A 22,481-nucleotide genomic window follows, 5' to 3' on the forward strand; every position below is an offset into this window, starting at 1 on the left:
TAAGTATGGGAATATCTTTAGAGGCTGACAAAAGAGATTCTAAAAATGAATAGGCATAGCAGAAGACCTCTCAGGGAGGCATTATGTACAGGATATACTTACTGCTGTTTGGATTGTCACCTATAATGTGATGTCGGCCACTCCAGTACCAAAGCAGCAATGTAGCATCACGAGACCCAGACACGATATAGCAATCGCCACCAATATAGGACTCTGATCTAGCAAGGCAAGTGACAACATCCCAGTGGCCGAACACAATCTGAGTTAGTTTTCCTGATGAGAGAAAAGTGAAAAAAAAATCAGATTTTCCAAGTATTTGCAGCATTGTGACATAAATAAACCATTAGCAAAATTCAGTCAAAATGTATGTTCTACGTCATGCTCTTAACTAGAATTCCCTACATACTACAATAAAACTACAAAATTCTGAAGATAAAGTTTTTTGGGTTTTTTTCCCCCTTTTACACTCCTTTGGAGGTCTGTGATCTATACCAACCCACAGTCTAAGTCTTATATCTGAAAATCAAGTTTGTGCTGCACTTACTCAGTATTATGTGGAGTTAATGCTCCATCAGTATTTAAGCAATGATGTTAGCATACTATTTGAGAGCTTCATGAATGGCATAAGATAGTATATGAATCATTACCTCTTTCCTTCTAATACTGAAAACAGTTTTTAGCAGTTTAGTGAATGTTAGACCAAGTCATATGACAAAGAACATAAAATAATGGCTCCCAACAGAAGCAATGCAGCTTCCTTTCTTAGTACACTAAGTAAATAGAGACAAAAATAATATAGCCATTAAAATATCATAACTAAAATTTTGGTTAATCCTTTTGATATAATCAGCTCACTTGAATATAACTACAGTCTGAGTAGTTGCCTCCAAGAAGACTGCATGCCTTTCAGTTTCCTATTACAACTTCTATCTACAAAAAAAAAAAAAAAAAAGAAAGAAAAGAAAGCAAGAAAGCAAGCAAGCAAGAATGAAAGAAAGAAAGAAAAAAAAAAGAAGCAATCATCCTATTTATCTACTATGCTCAGGTAATAACAAAGGATTTAACAAACTGTGCTTTATAATTTATTGAGGAGTAAGAATAAGTATTAAATATAGTAGTAATAAGACAACTGCCCAAATTGTGATCTAGGAAGATGCACTTGGTTGTACTTAGGTCACCTGTTTCTGTAGAATAAACTCGAAAACTCTTGTCCCAGAAACCACAGATAAGAATGTAGCGATTATCTGCGGTGACCACAAAACAGTGTGCATTGATCTGGATGCTCTGATCCACCAGGTCTGTGATCTGCCTCTTGTTCACACCAGAGTTATTGGCTGTAACAAAATGCAAAACAATTTTGTAAGTAAGCCATTCCAACACCTTCCTGTCATCCACTTACAAGGGAATATGAATACATTTAACTTTCAATGAACTGTGAATTTGTTTGGTAAGCACTCTGAATATGAGCATTTAGAGCTGTCTATATGGGTGTCAGAAATAAAAAACTATTGCGAGATTCCTGGTTACTCTTTGAATAAGACAAAAGATTTTACAGAAGATGACAATTTCTTACAAACTGCCTGATGCACTGCATAATATGCGGCAATATTTTACTCAATATTCTCTGCTGAGGAACTCTTGGAAAACAAATTGAATTTTAGGAACATGATGTAAGTCAATGCTAACAATACCACAGACTCAGTTCTTGCTGGTTGGTACCTCTGCTACTCTGCCCAAGCTGAACCTCCCTGGTGCAATCTGAAGCAATTACCTCTTGCATTAACTCTTGCCCTACTGCTGTTTACTGGGAGAAGAGGCCAACCCCCACCTCATCACAAACTACTTTCAGGCAGTTGTGGGGAACAATAATGTCTCCCCTGAGTCTTCTCCACACTGAACAATCCCAGCTCCCTCAGCCTCTTCCTATAAGACTCATGCCATAGACCCTTCATAGCTTTGCCACCCTTCTTTTGGACATACTCCATGGCTTCAATGTCTTTCTTTTAGTGAGGGGCCCAAAACTGAATGCAGTACTTGAGGTGCAGCTTTACCAGAGCTGAGTAGAGAAAGACGATTTCCGCTCCTGCTTGCTGCATTATTTCTGATCTAAGGCAGGATGACATTGGCCTTCTTGGCCACCTGGGCAACTGTCAACTAACACTCCCAAATACTTTTCCTCTTCACAGCCTTTCAGCCATGTTGTCCCAAGCCTAAAGCTCTGCGCAGGGCTGTGACCAAAATACAAATCTAATGTGCATCATTATCACTGTCTTCTCACCTTCTTATCAAGAAGGAAACCAGGCCATAAGCAATAGTATTTACACCAAAGGCAATACCACTTGGGTACCACTTGAAAATTCCCTCAAAAAGAGGGAAAAGGAATGATTACTACCAAAGCCAACCATCCCCTATGTCAAACTGAGTAGTTAAGAAGGAATGTGAGTCATTAATTAACGTGCTCTTGACTTCCTACTGCATTTCAGGCAAGATTTAGCAATTCAGTAAAGGTGTATTCTCACCTAATATTAACATTCTAAAACTTTGGTATACAAGTTATTTACCTGTAGTTCTCTATGCTTGCTGTAGAGACATCACTTTACATGGCAAGTCGTCTCACCCTGAAATAGCCATCTTACTTTACATGGCAAGTCATCTCACCCTGAAATAGCCATCTCAGAGCTATACTTCCAGAGGACAGTTTCTCTTCTGACAGTAGCTATATAGGGAATCTTTACAACTAACTTCTGATGACTGAAGCTTAATAAGATAAAATTCACCCAGAGAGAAACTGTTCATAAGAACATGACATTCCTGCTTCCTGCACATAATATTCTGAATTTTCTTTTGTCCCCATTTTTGATTATTCTACTTAAAATTTCTTCATGAAATAAGAGACTTAAAAAGAAAAAAAAAAAAAGAAAAGAAAAGAAAAGAAAGAAAAGTCCACTAACATAAAATTGCTTATACGAGCTAATGCCAGGTTTATGTATTTTGAAAGAGCACAAATGTAAATCACCAGACTCTCCATGGCCATCCACTGAAATATTGGAAATTACTCAGATTTTCACAACAGGTGGGTACAATTGTAATTCCCCAGCTTTTTAGAGGAAAATCAGAGAAAAATGCTTTATATGAGAAGATGAAGCATACAGAATGATAAAGTTAACTCTCCTGGGGTATTTGTATATAAATATTTCAGTCACAAATACTGACAACTATTAAAAGGAACTTTTCATCTACAGATAATAAAAAATGCTTGTTTTTTCCTCAGTGGTTCTTCAAAATTTTCTCTAAGAACTATCCGTATCCACAGTTTCTGACTAAAAAATGAACTTGAAAAATTTAAAAAGATAAAGCAAACAGTTTCAATTAAAGATGTCAATTGTAAGCACAGAGCCCCAACCTTTCTTAATTGCACTCTATAAATTTTAGCTTGTACTTATTTCTAAATATTCAGCTTTAAAAAATATTTTTAGATTTAAAAAATGCAATAGTACAACAATTTAAAATGCAGTCTTTTGCTATTAATCTAGTAATCCCTGAAAAGAAAATCCGACTAATAAATGAATGAAATGAGTTTACATTAATTGCTATACAAAGAGTTTGCAAAAAATTAAAAACTGTGAGCTATGCCAGACCCTCACATTTTATTATATTAATGTGAGAGCAGAATTATAAATATGGTCAGACAATGTAGCTGACTTAATTAGTTGTTTCTTAAATGCCAGTTGCTGGTGATATTAATAACAAATAGCACTTGTGCTTCATTCGGCATCAGTAGGTAATGTTTTTCATTTCCCAGTACTGACAAAAATAAATATTTTCCTATGTTCTATGTTAAACAAAGCATAATATACAAATGCAGCTTAATCAATCATTTTTGAAAATGCCATTTTCAAATATGTTTCTTTTTTTTTTTTCTTGACATACCAATCAATGGATCCATTTCAATTGGAAGATGATGGGCTTGATCCAAAGAATATCCTGGTGCTCCTCGAAGGCCTGAATTGTGAAAGGAAGATAAAGAACATAACAACCTTGTTATCTGATTTTTTTCCTATGATTTTCTAGGTTTAAAGCCGCACTGTAAGATTACTATATCCAAATACATACTAAACTTCTTACTATTTCTTGTTCTATGAATCTTTCAAGATTTCTTCCTCTCTGCTATAGAAATACAGACTTATTATTCTTTGATTATGGAACAGAAATGTATGAACATTATGTATGAACGTTACATTCCTGATAGTTTCTGCAGATTCAGATGTTCATAAAATTAATTTTAAATAATATAAGAGAGTATTTTGTTACATTGGAACACTTGGTCAGATCTTCTATTAGGAGAGAAAAAGAAAAAATAGATGGATTAAATTCTTATATGAGTTGCGTACACCGTGAAATCTATGTGGAGAAACTGGGATCTTTGCATGGATTTCTCTAGAATATTTTGCAGGGAAACTGAAGGCTAGAGTAAATCTATCATAATGATTCCTATGCTCAGTAGTCCTTAAGATGTTCTAATTTGCAGCAAAGACTGCATATTTAGTTGTATCTGCTTTCAAGTATTTATAGCATTGCTTTGACTCTTTTGAAGACCCACCCCAATATGCAAGTCAGAGCAGTCCATGATGAAAAGAATTTTTTTTGTCCAGAACTGCCACATTGCACAAGAATATCTTCCATAAGAAGAGATATGAAGTTCTGGAGAACAAACTGAGAGCAAACTGATGACTGAGATTGATGTGTTTCTTGGCCTAGTATGGATTTGTTCATATTTCTAACTCTTTTGCCTTATGTTATACATTGGGAACCTTACACTAACAACCTCTGTATTCAGTCGTAATTGCTTTTTTCTACTGTTGCAATAGGTGACTTGAGTAGGCAAAAAACCACAAACCAACCCACAGTCTGAGACAGATTATTGCTTGTATTTACAAAGACTCATTTAATCCCATTGTGAAATGGGCATGTAAATGAATTTTACTGTGTATGAACTCTTAAAGCCTTGCAGAATTCTTACAATACAAGTGGTGTATATATAGATCTGTAGATAATCTGTAGATTATCCTTTATGCTAGACCTGTGATTTATTAAAATATTGTTATACTAGAAAACTGATACTCCTTCCTGGAATAGTCACTTGAAAAGGTAAGGCATTGCTGGGTGAGGTGTAAAAGTTAAGAAAATTACCAGAATGAATTTTCATTTTCCAAACAGCTTTGCATTCCTGCTTCCTGCTATTTTGATATATTCACAAATTATTTCTCACTTTTAAATTTTTACCAGAGATTTTTTTTTTTATTGTTGGTTCACAATGTGAATTCTGCTTATGTACAATGTGAAAAGATTGTGCATGGAAGACTAAACCCCAATTTACAGTCACTATAAAGGCCACCAAGACTTCTACTGAACTAGAAGACTTGTAAATAATACTTGCTAACGAAACCCTTGAACTTCAGGAGACTGTTGTTTTAGTGATTTTGACTCCTTCAAAGCAAAGTATGTGTAGGAATTTTGGCTTTCCCTCATGTGACCATGTGGATAAGAAATAAGTAGAAAAGTACTAAATGAGCCTCCTCATATGGAAGTGACTTGAATGTTGATAATTGCAGAGTATTTGGGCAGCATGCCTGAAAAAAATACCAGGGAATCAATTACAGATCAAAATAATAGTGTTAATAAAAAATGTATTAAAATATTAGTGGGCAGCTTTTGTATCTCTGACTCATTTTTGACAGTTCTTTTCTTAACGACAATTACAAAAAGAATAATTTTAAAGAAAAGGGCAAAACATGTTTACACCTGATGCCATTGCACCTGTTGGAGTATCAAAAATTCACAGATTTGTGAAAGGCAATCAGATATCAGAACAATACCTTCATTCTTGAGTGGGGCTGCAGCTTGGGATCCCACCACATATTTAGCAATGCACAGGACAGTCTCATTACTTGCAAGGCCAGGTGAGGAATCAAAGCATCACAGAATCACAGGATGGCTTAGGTTGGAAGATACCTTAAATCCCACCTAGTTCCAGCCTTCCTGCAGTGGGCAGGGCTGCCACTCAGCAGATCAGACAACCCAGGGTCCCATCCAAGCTGGCCTTGAATGCCTCTAGGGATGGGGAGGAAACAGGACAGTCCTAGCAGCAATGGAGAGGTGAGCAAGGACAGGAAAGGAAACATGGCATGACCCCAGTGAATGGGCTTTTGAGACAGAATGAGAAAACTTCTGTTCAGAACAATCCTGACACTTAAGTTTGATTTTGGTTCCACATTACCAAGCTGTGACCCAGAGGAAGCCCTGAAAGCTCTCACAAGCAGCAGACAGAGATGCACACTCTCTAGCGTGCCAGTAAATATTTCTGAAGCCTGGGACATATTGATATAGATTATGTCAAGAACAGCAGCATGCTCCTGAAAATTATTATATCAAAGTCTGATCTTGATGTAACAACAAATCAATTGGATGCCATGGGAATGTGCTGCTTTTAATGGAGAGTGTATCTAGGAATTACACTAGAGGAAACCAAAGCTTTGAATATTTGGCAGAACCCAGAATAACTGTAAGTTTGCTATGTGTTTATACACACATAAACAAGTAAGATTAACTGAAATCTAGCTAACCTCCACTCAAAATTAAAAGCTGCACTGTTAAGATATTCAGTTTTGAAAGAAATCCACCTGTGAGAACCTACCTACTGTGTTGTGCCACCGATTAACAGCAAAGAGCCTGCTGCAGGTGACGGTCACCACGGCAGGAATTGTCAGGTGGGGCAGTGTGTTGGCTGCCACATGTGTGACCGGAGAGTTTGATGGGAACTTCAGCACCATTATGACATCCTGCTGCATCTGATCTTTAAACATGAGGGGGCTCTGTGGAAGGAAACACTGTTGAGTAGAAAGGAGAAGAGGGCAGAAGAAAACAGAAGGGATAACACAATTAGTGTGGAGGTCTGAGGGAAAACGAGGTTAAAAAGAGCAGGCAAGCACGTGCACATACAGGGAAAACAATGCTACCTGTGCATCTACACTAGTGACAGAGGAGAGCAAGATCAGAAGCTAATATTGGGTAATTACATGAGGACAAGAAGAGAATAGGAATGGCAAGGGTCCACCAGGTTATCATTACAGGGTACATAATGATTGCTAGCATTAATTAATACACAATGAAATGCAAAATGTTAGTATCCATACAACAGAGATGAGTCAAATACAAGAAATCAGTTTGCAATTGCTACAAGTTATAATGGATGAAAACAAGAAATTTTAAGAGGGACTCAGAATTTCAGATTTCAATTCTTTCAGATATTTGATTTTTCTTAATGAATGTTTGATTGATCTTAATGAATGATATGAAATACATCACTTCCAAACACCAGGAAACATTTAATTTCATGTAAAGCTTTTAATTATTACTCTGTAAGTAATTATAAATCAGTTCAGTGATTCTACAGGTGACACAGGTGATTTTTCACAGCAGCAGTGTTGTCATGTGAGATTATATAATGTACTGTTTTTAATTTTACTTTTTTTCAACCAGAGTTATAACAGATATGATTATTTTTAGAAGTTCAAATAATCCTTTCCTTTTGATTTTAACTTTAAACATTAAATTTGTGGCATTTATTATTGATACCTTAAGAATCTAAAATATATAATGTTTAACATCTACACAGTACTTGTAACAACATAGCTGGCATTTCCAGATCAGTTCCCACTTTCATAGTGTGTAACCAGAGAAAGTGATTTCCTTGTGAAAAATGAAATTAATGATATTACTATATGCATTACTCTTGATTTACAAAGCTTAGAAGAAAAAATATAGCTCTAAGCATTTAATCAAAGACACTGAGAGACACAGAGATCTGTCTCTTTCAGTCTTGCTCTTTTGTATAATTCTTTGCAAGAAGCACAAAGAAGAAAGTATTGGGAATGAATTTTGAAGTTCAAATTGAAATTAGAAAGAAATATAAATTGTATTCTCCCAGGGGAACAGAAAGGAGCATTCCAGCACAATTTGAACTATATTGTTTCATTTTTGGCAAGCAGGCATTGTCCATATATCACCCCCTAACAATGTCTCTTTTAAAAATAAATGCATAAATAAATAACAACAGACTCACTGCAAGAAGAGCCTGGAGTCATTCCCATTATTTCCAGGAATAAGAATCTAAATATGTATTTATGAAGTGCATGTTTATGAAGAAAGAGCCTTTTTACACAATATTACAATAGAAAATGTCTATAGTAAATTAAGGCTAGTCAAATTCCACCTTGCTCTGCTGCGCTGTGTATGGGCAGTGGAAGGCATTAAAGTCTTGCTTAAATGGATATTTTATGACCTATAAAGAAGCCTCTGGTTCAAAGGGAATGAATTCCCGACCAGCAGCTATGTCTCACCAGGTGCATGGCAGAGCTCCGCGGTGGATGGGGCTCAATGAGCAACTGTGATGGCGTCTGCCCGAAGTTCTGGATCTGCGCCTCCATGGCCTGCGGGAAAGGCAGAGGGACTGTCAGGAGCAATATGCATCAAGGAGGGAGGTCAACACACTCAGTGACAGTGCAGGCATATCCCAAGTCAGCCATGAAAAAAGTCCAGAAAATTCACCCGGTGCTCTCCTCCCAGGCTGCAGACTCAGCCAAGTGTTAGTATTTTGTAGACAAGCTCTGCTTCTCCTTTCAAGCATGCTTCGGTTACTCAACTAACCAGGCTCATTTCCAGTAACTGGCGTTATATGTGAAAATGTTAACCTGTGAGGACATGCAATTCAGGTCTTGAGAGCTTTTTTGCACTAAAAAGCACATATACCTTAATAAAGTCCTTTGTAAGGAGGAAAGTATGAGGATCTCTAATAAAATAAGCCTCTGGAATCTTAAATGGGGGGAAAAAAAGCAAACTGAGAAACAACATAAGTATAAAAATACAATAACAACAAAATAATTACTATTTCAATAGTAACGCTAGCAGGTTAAAACAAAACAATGTCAGAAACAAATCTTGCAAGGCACATTCAGAATGCTGTGAAAATCCTTCCAAGTTGCATTCATTCTCCAAGTACTTTATGCTTAATTTTGTTGCAACTATTTTGTGGTCTTTCAGACTTCACAATTTGGTAGGGAAAACTTATCCATTTCAATTTATTCCTTGAGACTTCAGAGCACTTTCAAAATAAATCCAGAGTAACTCAAGAAGGAGTAGAGCAAGTCCAACTGTGATGCTTCCGCTACTGAAACAGTTCATTTAAACACAAATATATTTAGGATATATCCTTAAAAACTTCTGCAAAAGATCGCTCCTTCTAAAAGCAAAAGTTTAAGAACTCCTATTTTTCAAACAAGTGCTATTTTACTTGACCCTTTAAAATCAAGAATAAAGAACCCATCAAAAGCTAAACTGGTAGATTTTGAAGTGCTCTGTGTGTTACATATTTACATATGTACTGTACTCTGCACTACTGACCCTCCATATTTTTCTTGTGAGCTTTAGGAATTTTTCATTTGCTACTGTACAAGAAAAATGAAAAAACACCAAAAACATGACTAACTTGGTAAATTCTGTTACTTCTTTCAAACACAAAAAGGTAAGAAGCACATTAAATACTTCAATATACAGAAGAATCCTTTCAATTAACATATTTTATGATTCCTACAAGCCAGTCTGTGCATTTCTGCAGTCCACATTGTAGAAGCCAGAACAGATATTAGAGATTTCCTGAGAGGTCATAGCATCCATTGCTTTTGATGATCTAAACTGATAGGTAATTTAATAAAATACTGCTAACAAAAGAAGAAACTGAATGCAAAGTCCGGTATAGAAGCTAAAGGACTTTCCATGGTTTGTAGCCTAACACACTGGATGATGTGTTTACAACACTGCAATAAATTTCTTCCTTGTTGACTGATTCAGAGCAGGTTCTAGGCTGCTTTCTGGGGAACTGGTATGTTTCTTTGTTTTTATTAACTTCATATACTAACAAATTAAAATCATGGACTGAATATATACAAAACCAATGTGTTCATGCAGACATATGTGTGTATGTCTGTACACATCTATACACTCTCTCTTCACATACTATGTAGAAACCAATGACTCATGTAGACACTTTTTTGCAGGAATATAAAATTCAGTTTGAATCAAAGTATTTTCAATTTCAGTACTTTGTAACAGATTTCCTAAGTTTTATTGTAATAGAATTATAGCTGCTTGTGAATTTTGGTTTCAAAATGATGACGACCAATTTCAGCAACATCAGGCGCTGCATGATACATGCTCCCACACAGATCTGCCAATGATATTTTGAGAAAAGTAATTTCCTTTTTATTTTTTTATTTTTTTTTCCAAATAATTAACAAGGTTATTCCTTTAATTTTTGAAGGAATTAGGCGATGAAATAAGAGTGTGAATTATATTTGGCAGCAATTCTGAACAAAACCCAGATCTTTCCCTACTGCCCTTTGAGTGATCCCACAAATGATACTTCTGTCCTCTCACAGACACATTGAAATGAATTATTAACTTTTTTTTTTTTTTAAGTACAGCCCGATTATAATTTACACACATACTTTCATGTTGTCCAGTGTCGGCAAATTCTGATTTTTGAGCTATAAATTCTGCATACATAGCTCTGTGGGCTTTGCCTCCCAGCCCAAGGGGATTTATGATGTTAGTAGGGGAAAAGAAAGGGAAGCAGAACAAAATAATAAACCAGCATGAATTTTTCAGATGGATGCTTCAATCATAACTGTCAAAAGTAACTCTTATTTTTCAGTTGAAGATGTCCTGGCAAATATTCACATACCTATTTATATACTCATGCTTTAAAACACTTAAATGATACCAAGTCCTTCCATACTCAGAACAAGTGCAGAACCAAGAACTTGACAATCAGGAAACGTTGAATGTTTTTGCTGCCTTACACTTAACAAGGACAACCCTCGCTCTGCCACCCTATGATCAGTAATATTATCCTTTCTTTCAAAAGTACCACTTGTAAAACTGAAAACTCCTGGATGCTTAAAGAAACTGAACAATGTTTCTTTAAAAATACCCATAATATTCATCTACTGCACTGACAGCACAGCACAATCCCACAGCTGCACAGCTAGAATTGTTAGTCCTCTCTAGATTTCAAAACACTTGAAAAGGACAGAAAAACCTTGTCAAAACTTACAGAGAAGATAACCATAAGCACACAGAGATAAGAGACTGGCCCAAAGGCATTCCTAATGTCTTGTGTTATCAGATCATGTCATGGAACTAAATGGTATAGAGCATATCTGTGAATAACAATTTAATGCGTTGATTTGTTTACCAGAGGACTACAGTTTTACGTAAATTAAATCTGAAAACCTAAGTATACACCACAGCTTTTCTTGAACTGTAAATCATAACATTTCTGATACATTTGTTTTAAAAATTTGGTCTAATTAATCTATTCATTTTCTCTCATCAGATCTTGAGTAATGTATTCGAGTTCTGCACTGCTCCCTAAAACACATATTCTGGTTAATTTAGCATGTACTTTAATAAATCTCTTTTTTTTCTCTCTCATTTCACCTTCAAATGTCTTTTGTGTACAAACAAAATAAGCTTAGAATTCACTGGCTGCCAGATTTAATGCTTCTGAAACAGCGAAGTGGCAAGTATACTAGTTTCCACTTTCTTAATAAGGTGTTGCAGGAAAGCTACTTAGTGTGCTGATTTGAGGTTCCCTACTGTTTTTAATACACATAAAATGAGATTTGTACTGCAGACACTTCAGGGAGTAGCTGTTAGGATATGATCATATATTGCAGAAAGATAAAATGCACCTCAGTCTATTGATAACCGTAACTCCGAACAAGGAAACTAAAACTTGCTGACAATTCAAGGATTAAAATAATTATATCTCATACATCTTAATTTATTCTAGCAAGCAAAACATTGCTTCATAGCACTTAATATTAGTCATTTTAAAATAATACATAAAGATTAGTAATCTATGCTTATATACAATTTTGAGCAGGAAATCGATACAAAAAAAAATCACCCAGTCTAATGAATGGTATTTTTCTTAGTTACAGTGAGTAATACCCTAACTATGTTTTTCTCAAAGGAAAGAAGTTATTGGGTTCCAGTTTTTATGCTTAATGGCAGACTGCTCATTCACAGGGAGAGTGGGATATTCCTCTGCAGCTTGGAGGATCAGTCCTCAGTCCCTGCATCATGAGTAACTAAGAGTTAGAGATGTCTGTTTTGCTCTCACAGCAGTCTACCAAATTATTTTTCTCTATTTAAGAATGCAGATTGAAAGAAACATAAATCAAGTGTGTCATTAAATAATCCAAGCAATCAGTTTCTTCAGATTAAAAAATATTCTTTCTTAGCAGTCAAAGGCAACAATAGCAGTCAGCACAACCCAGCAAGAGCAGAGCTGCAGAGTGACAGGGTGGGTTGTATGCAACAAATACACAAATCGTGCAGAGTGCAGGGTCTTCCCACCAGCTTAGCTCCAGTGTGTGCTGCAGACCCCAGAAGAGAAGCAGCTGATTTAAGGGTGGCTCTGGAGCACAGGAGCCAATTTACAAACTCTAGATGAAAATATGAGAATTGATATGTATAGAAACATCATAAAAGTGAAGGTTTTGTTTGCTTTTTGGCACACACTCACAAAATGGTAAGCCAAGACACAATCTATTTTTAACACATTGTTTCTCCTAAAAGAGTTTTCAAGAAATACAAGCAAAATCATGAAGGAAGGTATTAACGAGAAGGGCTCTCTCACCTGCAAACACATCTTTGTTTCATGGTAATCACAGAGCACAAGAACAATGAAAGTGGGAGCACTTTTTGTTAAGAGTGCAGGATGAGAAGAAAGAAACTCCTAAGAACAGACTGCACTGCAGATAGTATGACAATACTTGTCCTCGCTATGTGAAGTGGCTTTGTTTTGTTCATAGAATCATAGAATCACAAGGTTGGAAAGGACCTACAAAATCACCTAGTCCAACTGTCTTCCCATTAAAGTAGCTACAACAAACCACCAAACTATTTCACTGAATTATGTCTGTAACAAGTCACATGTTCAAGAATATATACTGAGTTCCTCTGTTTTTATTCCTTCTTTAAATATTCATTTTTGTGTATCGTTTATTTCCACTATCCTTGTGCATTTTGCTCCTTCAGTGTATAAGTGCCAGGTTTTTCTCAAACTGTTTTCCCCTGTGTGTGGGGAGAGTCCAGGGAAGAACCAAAATCTATATTAGAGATATATGCACCACAGCCATAATCATCCATATTTGCCTTTCCTGAAAGTTTCTTTCATTTCTGCATTGAAGTGAACACAGGCATTCTAACATGCTCTCCTGCTCACGCAGCCTGCACGCTCAGCAGCCCCAAGCACTTCTTCCCAGTGAATGTGATTGACAGTTCTTCAGTGGGTAGCATAAGCAGCTTGCAAATGTTATTGTTTTGTACTAGTTGTGTGAGATACTGCTTTTTTATTTGCATCTACAGCTGTTAAATGGCATCAATATCTTCAGGACTTTCGGTAAGTTAGGTTAAGAGTATTGATTTCCATTTTATTACGGTGTGCTCTGAGGAAAGAAGTGCTGTAGTTTAAAGACAAGCAACGACTCAACTAGTCTGCAGGCTTTGATGCAGTGGGTTATTTAATCAAGATACTCGAGGGAATGAAAGATGGGCACAGAAATGGATTTTCTCTGCAGGTCACTACTTTATTAATTTAACAGTGGAGTGGGGCAACCTTAAGCTCCTTCCCCACACAGGAGGTATCTCACTGGATCCAACATGCAATTAAATTGCTCCATAGTCAAAGAGCAATAGCTTGGAGCGGAGCTTCAGCCCCTTCCCAATCAGCCCAACCCTAAGCTCTTTTTCATTCCACTACGACTGGAAGCAGTAACGCAAAATGATGGGGAAAATGCCTTTCCCTTTACAGGCATCAGTTCATCGTTGACCTTATTTGTTTCTTGGAGCACTGCCTTTTTGTTTTCATATTTACCTAATTGAAGTACTAATAGCGATACCTACTTCTTCTCTCTTTTACCTTCATAGTTCTCCAGTTCTTATCCTTGGCAGTCCACTATGCCTTTCATGACACAAAAATCTTTAAACATTCTCCCAGGTTAAGTAGACACTTAGTAAAAGACATTGCAAACAAGAAAAAAAAACAAAAAAAACCCAAAAAAAACCAAAAAAACCCCAAGAAAAACAGTGACTACATCTCACAAACAGAAACAGGGAAGGTAAAGCAAAAATAAAGTAAAAGTAGCTATGCCCCAGCCAGGGCAGGTTTGGGTGAGGGTGTCCCTGATTCTTTCAGGTGTCTTCTGAAGTCCAAGCCAGTGTCTCTGAGGTTCCTGCATATCTGAGCACAAAAACTTCCTTTCCCCCCCCAGCAGTTGCCATTCTTTCAAAAGCTATGGAAAACTTCCTTACAGTGAAAAGCAGTGAAATTCCCCCTGTCCTTCTTACCTATGAAGGAAGGAGAAAGCAACTTTCTACAGTTTTTATCTTTCCCCTGTGTCTTGTATCTTTCCAACTTTGCCTGGAACAATGGAGTTTACCACTGCTATAATGAAATTCTCTCATTAAATTACACTAAAAACTACAGCAAACTCTATTATGCTCTGAAGTGAACAGCTTTAACTTCCAATTCCTCTGACAAGGTCGATATTGTTACAGGGGTTCCTTGGGATGCTGCTCTGTTCATCACTTCCTTTTTATAGTTGTGATAATTTATAAAACTGCGGGTTCTGCTCCCAGCTGATGGCAATTTTGCTGCCTTTCCTTCCCTGCTGTTTGACTGCATGCAAGGCAGACAGGGAGAATCCCTTTGCTTGTAAAATCACTGCTGTGCAAAACTCCGAATATCAGCTGGAACTAAAGAAAGTCATGCATTTTTTATAATTGTGTGTACAGTTTCATTCAAAAAATATTTTAACTTCTCTTTTATATAATGAATTTTCTTATTCTCATTCTATGCCATATTTTTCTCCAGTTGAATATCATATTTCTTACAGTCATGTTTGTAATAATTCCTATCCCATTCGGATTGGTAACATTTACTGAAACTCTTTGTGTGTTCATTGATGTCATGCCAAATGAAATCATTGCTCTGTCATCATTCTCCCAAATCTGTATTAAGTTTATAAAAGAAAACGCTGGTTTCTTTGATCATTATTAAGCTGCTGAGTACAACACATTACAAAAGATTTTACTGCTAAGTTACTTTTGTGAGAGACGTAACAGCATGATACAGTAATTCATTAGATATGTAACCATGTCATGAACACTTAAAGATTTGAAACCTTGTCAGTCACAGGACAGTTTTTATTTTTTAGGTGACTGATAATTGTCCTAAAATCATTGTCATACTGTTTTGTAATGGGCAGCTTCAGAAACAAGGACTCCTCTACATCTGACAAGCAATTTTATCTTTTCTGAAGACATCCTCTCATTAATTTAAAAACAAGAATTCTTACTATTGGTTACGGATGATAAATATTTATGGTCACCAAAATAATTTCTTATCACTCAAACTGTATCTTTTTGACAAAACACTTCAGTATCCTCTTTGTTATTAATCAGACACCAGCAGTTATGGTTACATTCAAAAGGCTGCAATGGACAAAAGCTCTATGTGATTTGCTGGTTAAAACACCAATCTAGATGATCTTTCCCATCTGGTGCTTAAGTCTATGGATCATGCTTCTATTTGACATCTTGATTCTGCAATGCAAATTACTAAATCATACACCTGCAACACAGAATTTCTCTGTTGTTATTATTACTTTGTGTCTCTCCTTTATGTGACAGCAATCAATGCATCACAACATGCAGAGCTGCAGATGTGTCCTATGAAATATTTGCAAACCTAACCAAATCAGTTCTACCACTTCTGTGTGCCTCCTGTCATATTAATTCTGTTAGCAAAAGACACTCCTCACTCTTAGCTCCTTCCAAGATCTTGCTCAGAACATCAACTGCTATTCCAGCCAAACTTTTTCTTTCATTTTTTTTTTCTAAGCTCTGTTCATCAAATTCAATTTTCAAGAAATTGTATTTCCAAAGGTCCTCCTGAAGCTATCCTTATATCCCTTCCTTCCTTCCTTCCTTCCTTCCTTCCTTCCTTCCTTCCTTCCTTCCTTCCGCCTGTTCCTCCTTCCTTCCTTCCTTCCTTCCTTCTCCTTCTTCCTTCCTTCCCTTCCTTCCCTTCCTTCCTTCCTTCCTTCCTTCCTTCCTTCCTTCCTTCCTTCCTTCCTTCCTTCCTTCCTTTCCTTCCTTCCTTCCTTCCTTCCTTCCTTCCTTCCTTCCTTCCTTCCCCTTCCTTCCTTCCTTCCTCCTTCCTTCCTTCCTTCCTTCCTTCCTCCATCCCTCCCTTCCTCCCTTCTCTCCCTTCTCTCCCTCCCTCCCCCTCCCTCTCCTTCCTTTCCTTTCCTTCTACCTTATTGTCTTAGGTTTGCTCCTACTTCCTATTTTTTCCTTCCAAGCCAAGCATTCTCTTTCGTCTCCCTAATGACATACTTTAACTAATTTCTTATTTTCTTTTTCATATGAAATATAACCTGGGATACTGAAATCTTAATTTATTTTTAGATCTCTGGAATGGAAAAGTCATATTTTTTCAAGCAGACTAAATTTATGACATCAACATTCTTTTCTGAGTGGCTACTAGAATTCCAAACACATTGTCTCCAATAATGAAAAGTTATTTCAAGTCTGTCTAAAGCAGATTTTTTTTTACATTTCCTAGGGTAGGAAATAAAAAAATCCTCAGAATTTTTAAAGGTAACTTCTTTTTTTGACTGGATCTACTACAGATTCCCAAAGCCTAAAAAAGAGGAAGTAAAGGAATAAAAAAATTATATGAAAACAGTCATTAGCATCCCTTAGTCACTACAATTTACAGGCATTCTTAAAAACAAACAAACAAAAACAAAACAAAAAAAAAACAAAAAAAAAAAACAACAAACATTGCTGCTGTCTGAGATGCTTCAATTGTTTCCACATGTGAAAAGCAGTGAGTAGCAGCCAGAGAGCCTGAAGTTTCAGTTGTGCCAGGCTAAAAATTGCCTTCAATACTTTTAAAACCATCCATGCAATTTAGAAATCTGCTAAATTTTACCGATCAAAAGTACTTAAATAAAGGCACTGTGTGTGTGTGTGTGTGTGTTTAGTAATGAAAATACAGTTCCAAACGTCAAGACTAAAAAAATCTCATAAAGCTCTGGAGGGTTACAAACATAATTTCTCTGCATTAACAATCACACCAAGTGCTCTGTGGACCTACAGGAGTTCCTTCACTGCTTCTATAAGGCTCCCAGGTACCACATTATTAACCTTTTCCCTCTGTCCTTCCTTGTGCCAAACACTCTACATGTCCTTTCTGCCTTGTTCTTTTATTTTTTATCTATTCCTACCGAGCCTTGATCTCAATCTCCCATCCTCTCCACAAGGCGGCAGGAGTTTTTTAAATGTCCATCATCTCAAGCAATTCTATTTCCCCTCCTTTGTTCCTCCACTTCTATTCTTCAGACCTGAGGAGAAGCTTCTCACCCTGGTTTGGTCAGTTAAACACCGGGGCATATGCAGGGCTTCAGGCTTCATTCCAGATGAAAAAATAAATAAATTTATATTTAGAAAATTATATTTTATTATATATTATTATATTTATATTATTATATATTATATTTAGAAATAATAATTTTAAAAAAAATCAAAATCAAGTGTTACTGATGAATCACCACTTAAAATAATCAGAAGGCTGAATTGAAAACAGAAGCTACTCCTTCTGTGGCAGTGAGGACAATGTTATTTATAACTGTTCCCACAGTAATAAAGCTCCAGTTACTCTCTGGGAGTAGAAATGCTACAAAACAGAGATAATACTTGTAAAAATCTTTATTTTTCCTTTCCATTGAGACAGAGGAAAGAGTAAATTTAAACTGTTCATGGAGATCTTTGGGGAAAGAAACATGAAGCCCTGTCTGGACAAACAGCAAAGCTGAGCATCTCAGTCCTTATTCAGCAGTCCTGTCTGGAAAGAGGAAGACAATTGTGGTATCTACTTAGATCGCAACATTCAATGCATCAAGAAACCAGCACTATTCTGAGGAAAGTGAGAGAGTGAATGTACCTGAAGGACCCTTGATTTTAAAATGGTATGACCAAATGGCTCTTAATTCTGCTGCTTAGGAAAGGTCACAAGAGTAGAAAAAGCCTGGCTATGCCAGCACCTGTGCAGTTGCCAAATCAAAGTGAAGGACAATCTGGGTTGCGAATAAAAACATAAGTACTGTAGACTTCTTAAGTGCATTAGGGAGTAATTGGGAGTGGAGCCAAAGAAGTAGCATTGGGCAGCTTCCCGTGGTTTTCAGGGAGTCTGATGTCATCTGAATTGCGCTCTGCCTCTTATGTGTTTGCAAAATTTTACTGTATGCCATTAGAAGGGAGAAGTTACCGGGGACCTCACCAGGTTTAATACTATTTATTAGCTGCCCTTGCCGTTGGCTTTGTTTAAGACACACAGCATGTTTTTAATTGTCATTTTTAAGGAACGCAGAGGCCCTTGAGCATAGGCATCCTATCATAAAAACGCAACAGTAATATCAGCAGGAGGTTTCATTAAAACTTTGAAATTTCATCCACTCTTTTCTAATTAATTTTTTTTCTTGGTGGCTAAGAGCTTTAACAGTGCATTCTTACAGCTGGTTTTAACTACTTTTTTGTGTTTCTTTTTTTTTTTTTTTTTAATTGTAAAAGATGAACTATGAGCTTTAAAAAATCACAGTTAAACTTTTTAAAATCTACAATAAATGTGTGTAAAGTCTCTGCAGAAGAAATTTATTTATTGAGAAGGGAGTCGTTTTTTAAAAAAGTAAAGATTGTTAAATTCCTCTATATTGTCCTTTTATTTCCTCTCTCTCCTTAAACTGATTTTATACCTGTTTTAAGAGATTTCTTTTTTTCTTTCATTTTTTGCTGACTCTTCTTCCACTTTGGTTACATTTTGTTCCTTACTGTGGTCCACTATCTTAAGAAAGGCTCACACATTTCTATTAACAATCTTTCTGTCAAATTTTGTTGATTACTGTGTTTTTACATTTTCTGTGAAGTTCTGAAAAAATTTGCAATGTGAGAACTAAAAAAAGAACATGAATATTTAGGTCTGGACTTCTTGGGATTTGGTCTAAACTACATACAGATGGCTTTGACTGTAGGTTGTGTAATGGGGGTAGTAATCAGTACATGGAAGATGTTCAGCACATCTTTTGAATACATTTTTTTCACCTACTGATTGACTTCAGTCTACAAAAGTCAGCAGAGGACCAAATATCCAATTTTCCAGACAGCAATGTTTGAACAACAACAAAAAAAAGAGTTAAATTGCATATACTGAGTAAGGTACCAGTTTTTACAATGAATTCCTACATGAACTATTGATTTTTCAAAAATTTCAGAACAAAAAAAGATGCAGTGACTCAGGATGGAAGTTAATGTAATTGTAAGGGGAGTTACTGACAAAATAGTTAAATTCTTATTCTCATGGCTACCTGCAGAAGGGTAACATAGCAGGTCAAGATATGCAGATGGAAAAGTCTAGGTTTTTCTACACATCATACTTTCTAACAATGCATTGCCCATTTTATTTTGAAATTACTCAACCAATGAGGTTTCTACAATTGTTCACATGAGATTTGAGGAGAATTACAGCCTGCAGATCTTCGAAAACTTTTGCCATTAAGACTGACATTTCCTGAACTTGATCATCTAACTGCTAAATTGATATCAGATCAAGTAATATCGCTGTCTGAGCTGGCATGAGCAACTCTCTATGTTCCTGCTTTTCTGCTAAATTTCACCTTTCACTATTATTTCCAACTAAGCCCTGGAAATGCTGTTCATAAACCACTCATCTCTGTCCTCTCATCACTAGGATGATTTTCTCTGAACTCTCTCAAATTTTTATGGTAAACCAGTGTGTAGAATAACATACCACTTTCAAGGGGAAGTTCAACCTTGACCAAAGGGGTCTATTAGTGATTGCTGGTATCCCATCCTATTGGTGGTAGATTGATAGAATATTAGGATCATCTTAGAATTACTCAGGTTGAAAAAGACCTCAAAGATCATCAAGTCCAACCGCAGCCTAACCATAGTACCTTAGATGATTGAACTGGATGATCATGGAGGTCTTTCCCAACTCTGGTTATTCTATGATACTATGAATTCAGATGATTGTAAGCAGGCAGTCTTTTGAACAATGGGATATCATAATCTTTCAATGGCGAACTAAATAAATAAAGGTACATAACCAAGTCTAAAGAGTATAACTGTAATGGAAAATAATCATCACTAAACAGCTAAGCTATTGAGTAGTCTCAACTGTCAGAAAAAAAAAAAAAAACAAACAAACAAAAAACAAACAAACAAAACAACAACAACAACAAAAGGATAACTTAATATTTCAGAAAGTCATTACACAGAACATACACAAAATATTTATAACTACTTATTTTAAGATTAAGAACATACCCGGTAGGAAAACACAAAATAAAAGAAGGAAAACAGAGAAGCAAACAACAGAACAGGCCTCCTGAAATCTTGCAGTAATAAAAGAGTAAAGGGTACTTAATCATTAAAGAATGCATTTTGGCTGTGTCTTTTTTCCTTCTGGTTTTTTATTGATATAAAACATGATCACTGAAGACTTTTTTAATGTTTGGAATGCAGAACAGACTTAGCAAGGCAAAGAATCTAACATGCACATTTTATTCTTATTTAGTGTTTTTTATCTCAAATTTGTGGGGGAAAAAACATCAACACCTGCAATGAACACAGTATTTTTTACTTTACAAATAAATACTGTATGTACTGAACAGAAAGCAAAAGTTGGCTTTTTGCTCTGCTCTTGGCATCACTTTTCACGCATCCTGCCTTCTTCCCACACTAGGAAGGTGCTCTGAGGTTTGCAAAGCACATATTTCTTACAGTAAATTCCATGGTTATGATGTCTCCAAACATCTGCCAGCTGTCAGTTTATCCACAACAGGACACAAGAACTATCTCAGAGAACAGGAAAACCTTCAAAACTAAACACTGGAAACAGACTGACAGACAAGTAGGTACAAACTGAAAGGTGTCATACACAGTACTCACAAATCTTTGGTGTATATTAGAACTTCAGTTTTGGAAATAGGTTCTACTGTTAAATTTAAAGTAAATGTTCTCAGTTGTTTTCAGCTTATAAAGAAATAATTCTGTTTGGAGTATTTCCCAGCACGCATTCTTCAAAACTTCACTTTGTTTTTGACATAAATTGAAAACAATAATATAGATATACTGTACACAGGCTTCAAAATGGCATTAAAAAGGCACATTATCAATATGTTTAAAACATTTAGAAAGCTCAGTTTTGCATCTTTCTAAGTGAATGACTATATCCATAGACTGAATATTATCTGTTCCAATAAACTCGTGTGTGTGAAATGCTTTGAATAATAGTTAATTTATGCTGAGGTAATGACAGGGTAATATAACTGAAATCTGTGCTAATAGGCAAAAAGAAGCCCCTTCAAGCTATTTCTCTTACAATCAGCAGCAGTAATTTTCACCCTATCTCTTTTGCTCTCTGTCTCTCTTACATGAAATATTACTTTAGGTGTATGGTAAAATGCTTACTGCTAATTTTAAAGACAAATAATTGGTACCTGTCATCCATATGGAGAAAAACAAAATAATCGAACAATAAAGAAGAAATGGTCATAAAAAAGAGGTGTATTTTTCATACTTCTGCAGTAAAAGAGTGATAATGGCTATGGGCTATGGATTTTTTATATAGGCACAACACTAAAATTGGTCTGGGTAAAACTCCAGGATGTTCTGAATAAAAGAATGGACAGAGATAAGTAAACTATATGAGAAATGGCCAGAAAATTATTCCAAATAATATTCAGAGAATAAGACATCTCCAGGGCTACGAGTTATTCATAAACTCACTCTAGTATTTCTTTGATGAATTAATTATCTGAAATATTTTTTAAACTGGTTAGATGAAGAATTGTCAGCTAAATAAGTCAGTTATCCGTAGCTCTTTAGTTAGAATGGCTGGTGCATGGTTTGCCGTAGATGTTGTGTGAAGGTGCTTAGTTCTGTCTAGATGCTGAGCTTTTTAATCACCTGAGCAATGATCAATAAACAGATCCTATCTCCTTTTGCACAGTACTGTAGACAAAAAAAAAAAACAACCAAAAAACACCTATAAGCCACAATTTGTTTTAGTTCTAGAAACTGCATTTTCTTGACCATCAAAAGCTTCCAAATTCCTGTACACATATAACAGAATGGTCCAGGAATAGCCATGAATGAACTAAGATTAGAAAAGATTCACCATAATATTAAAAAATATTCCTTTTTTTTTTTTTTTTTTGGTCTGTAATGCATTCATACATACATGAATGCATATGTATGTATATAAA

At 35.9% G+C, this 22,481-nt stretch overlaps 1 protein-coding gene across 16 annotated transcripts in view; it reads right to left on the reverse strand.

Moving 5' to 3' along the window:
- Positions 1–22,481, reverse strand: part of NBEA (neurobeachin) — a 460,919-nt gene that overhangs the window by 18,780 nt on the left and 419,658 nt on the right. For 10 of the 16 annotated variants that reach the window (XM_015851985.2, XM_032442135.1, XM_032442137.1 and 7 more), the window contains 5 exons: positions 8,400–8,489; positions 6,695–6,887; positions 3,931–4,002; positions 1,179–1,334; positions 103–273 (listed from right to left, as the gene is read on the reverse strand). In XM_015851985.2, the coding sequence (XP_015707471.1) occupies positions 103–273; positions 1,179–1,334; positions 3,931–4,002; positions 6,695–6,887; positions 8,400–8,489 (682 nt within the window). Of the gene's footprint in view, positions 1–102; positions 274–1,178; positions 1,335–3,930; positions 4,003–6,694; positions 6,888–8,399; positions 8,490–8,730; positions 8,872–22,481 lie in introns of those variants that run through there. The other 6 variants (XM_015851986.2, XM_015851982.2, XM_015851976.2 and 3 more) reach the window with 2 other exon arrangements.

This window comes from Coturnix japonica, chromosome 1 (assembly GCF_001577835.2).
Source record: "Coturnix japonica isolate 7356 chromosome 1, Coturnix japonica 2.1, whole genome shotgun sequence".
NCBI classification, from domain to species: domain Eukaryota; kingdom Metazoa; phylum Chordata; class Aves; order Galliformes; family Phasianidae; genus Coturnix; species Coturnix japonica.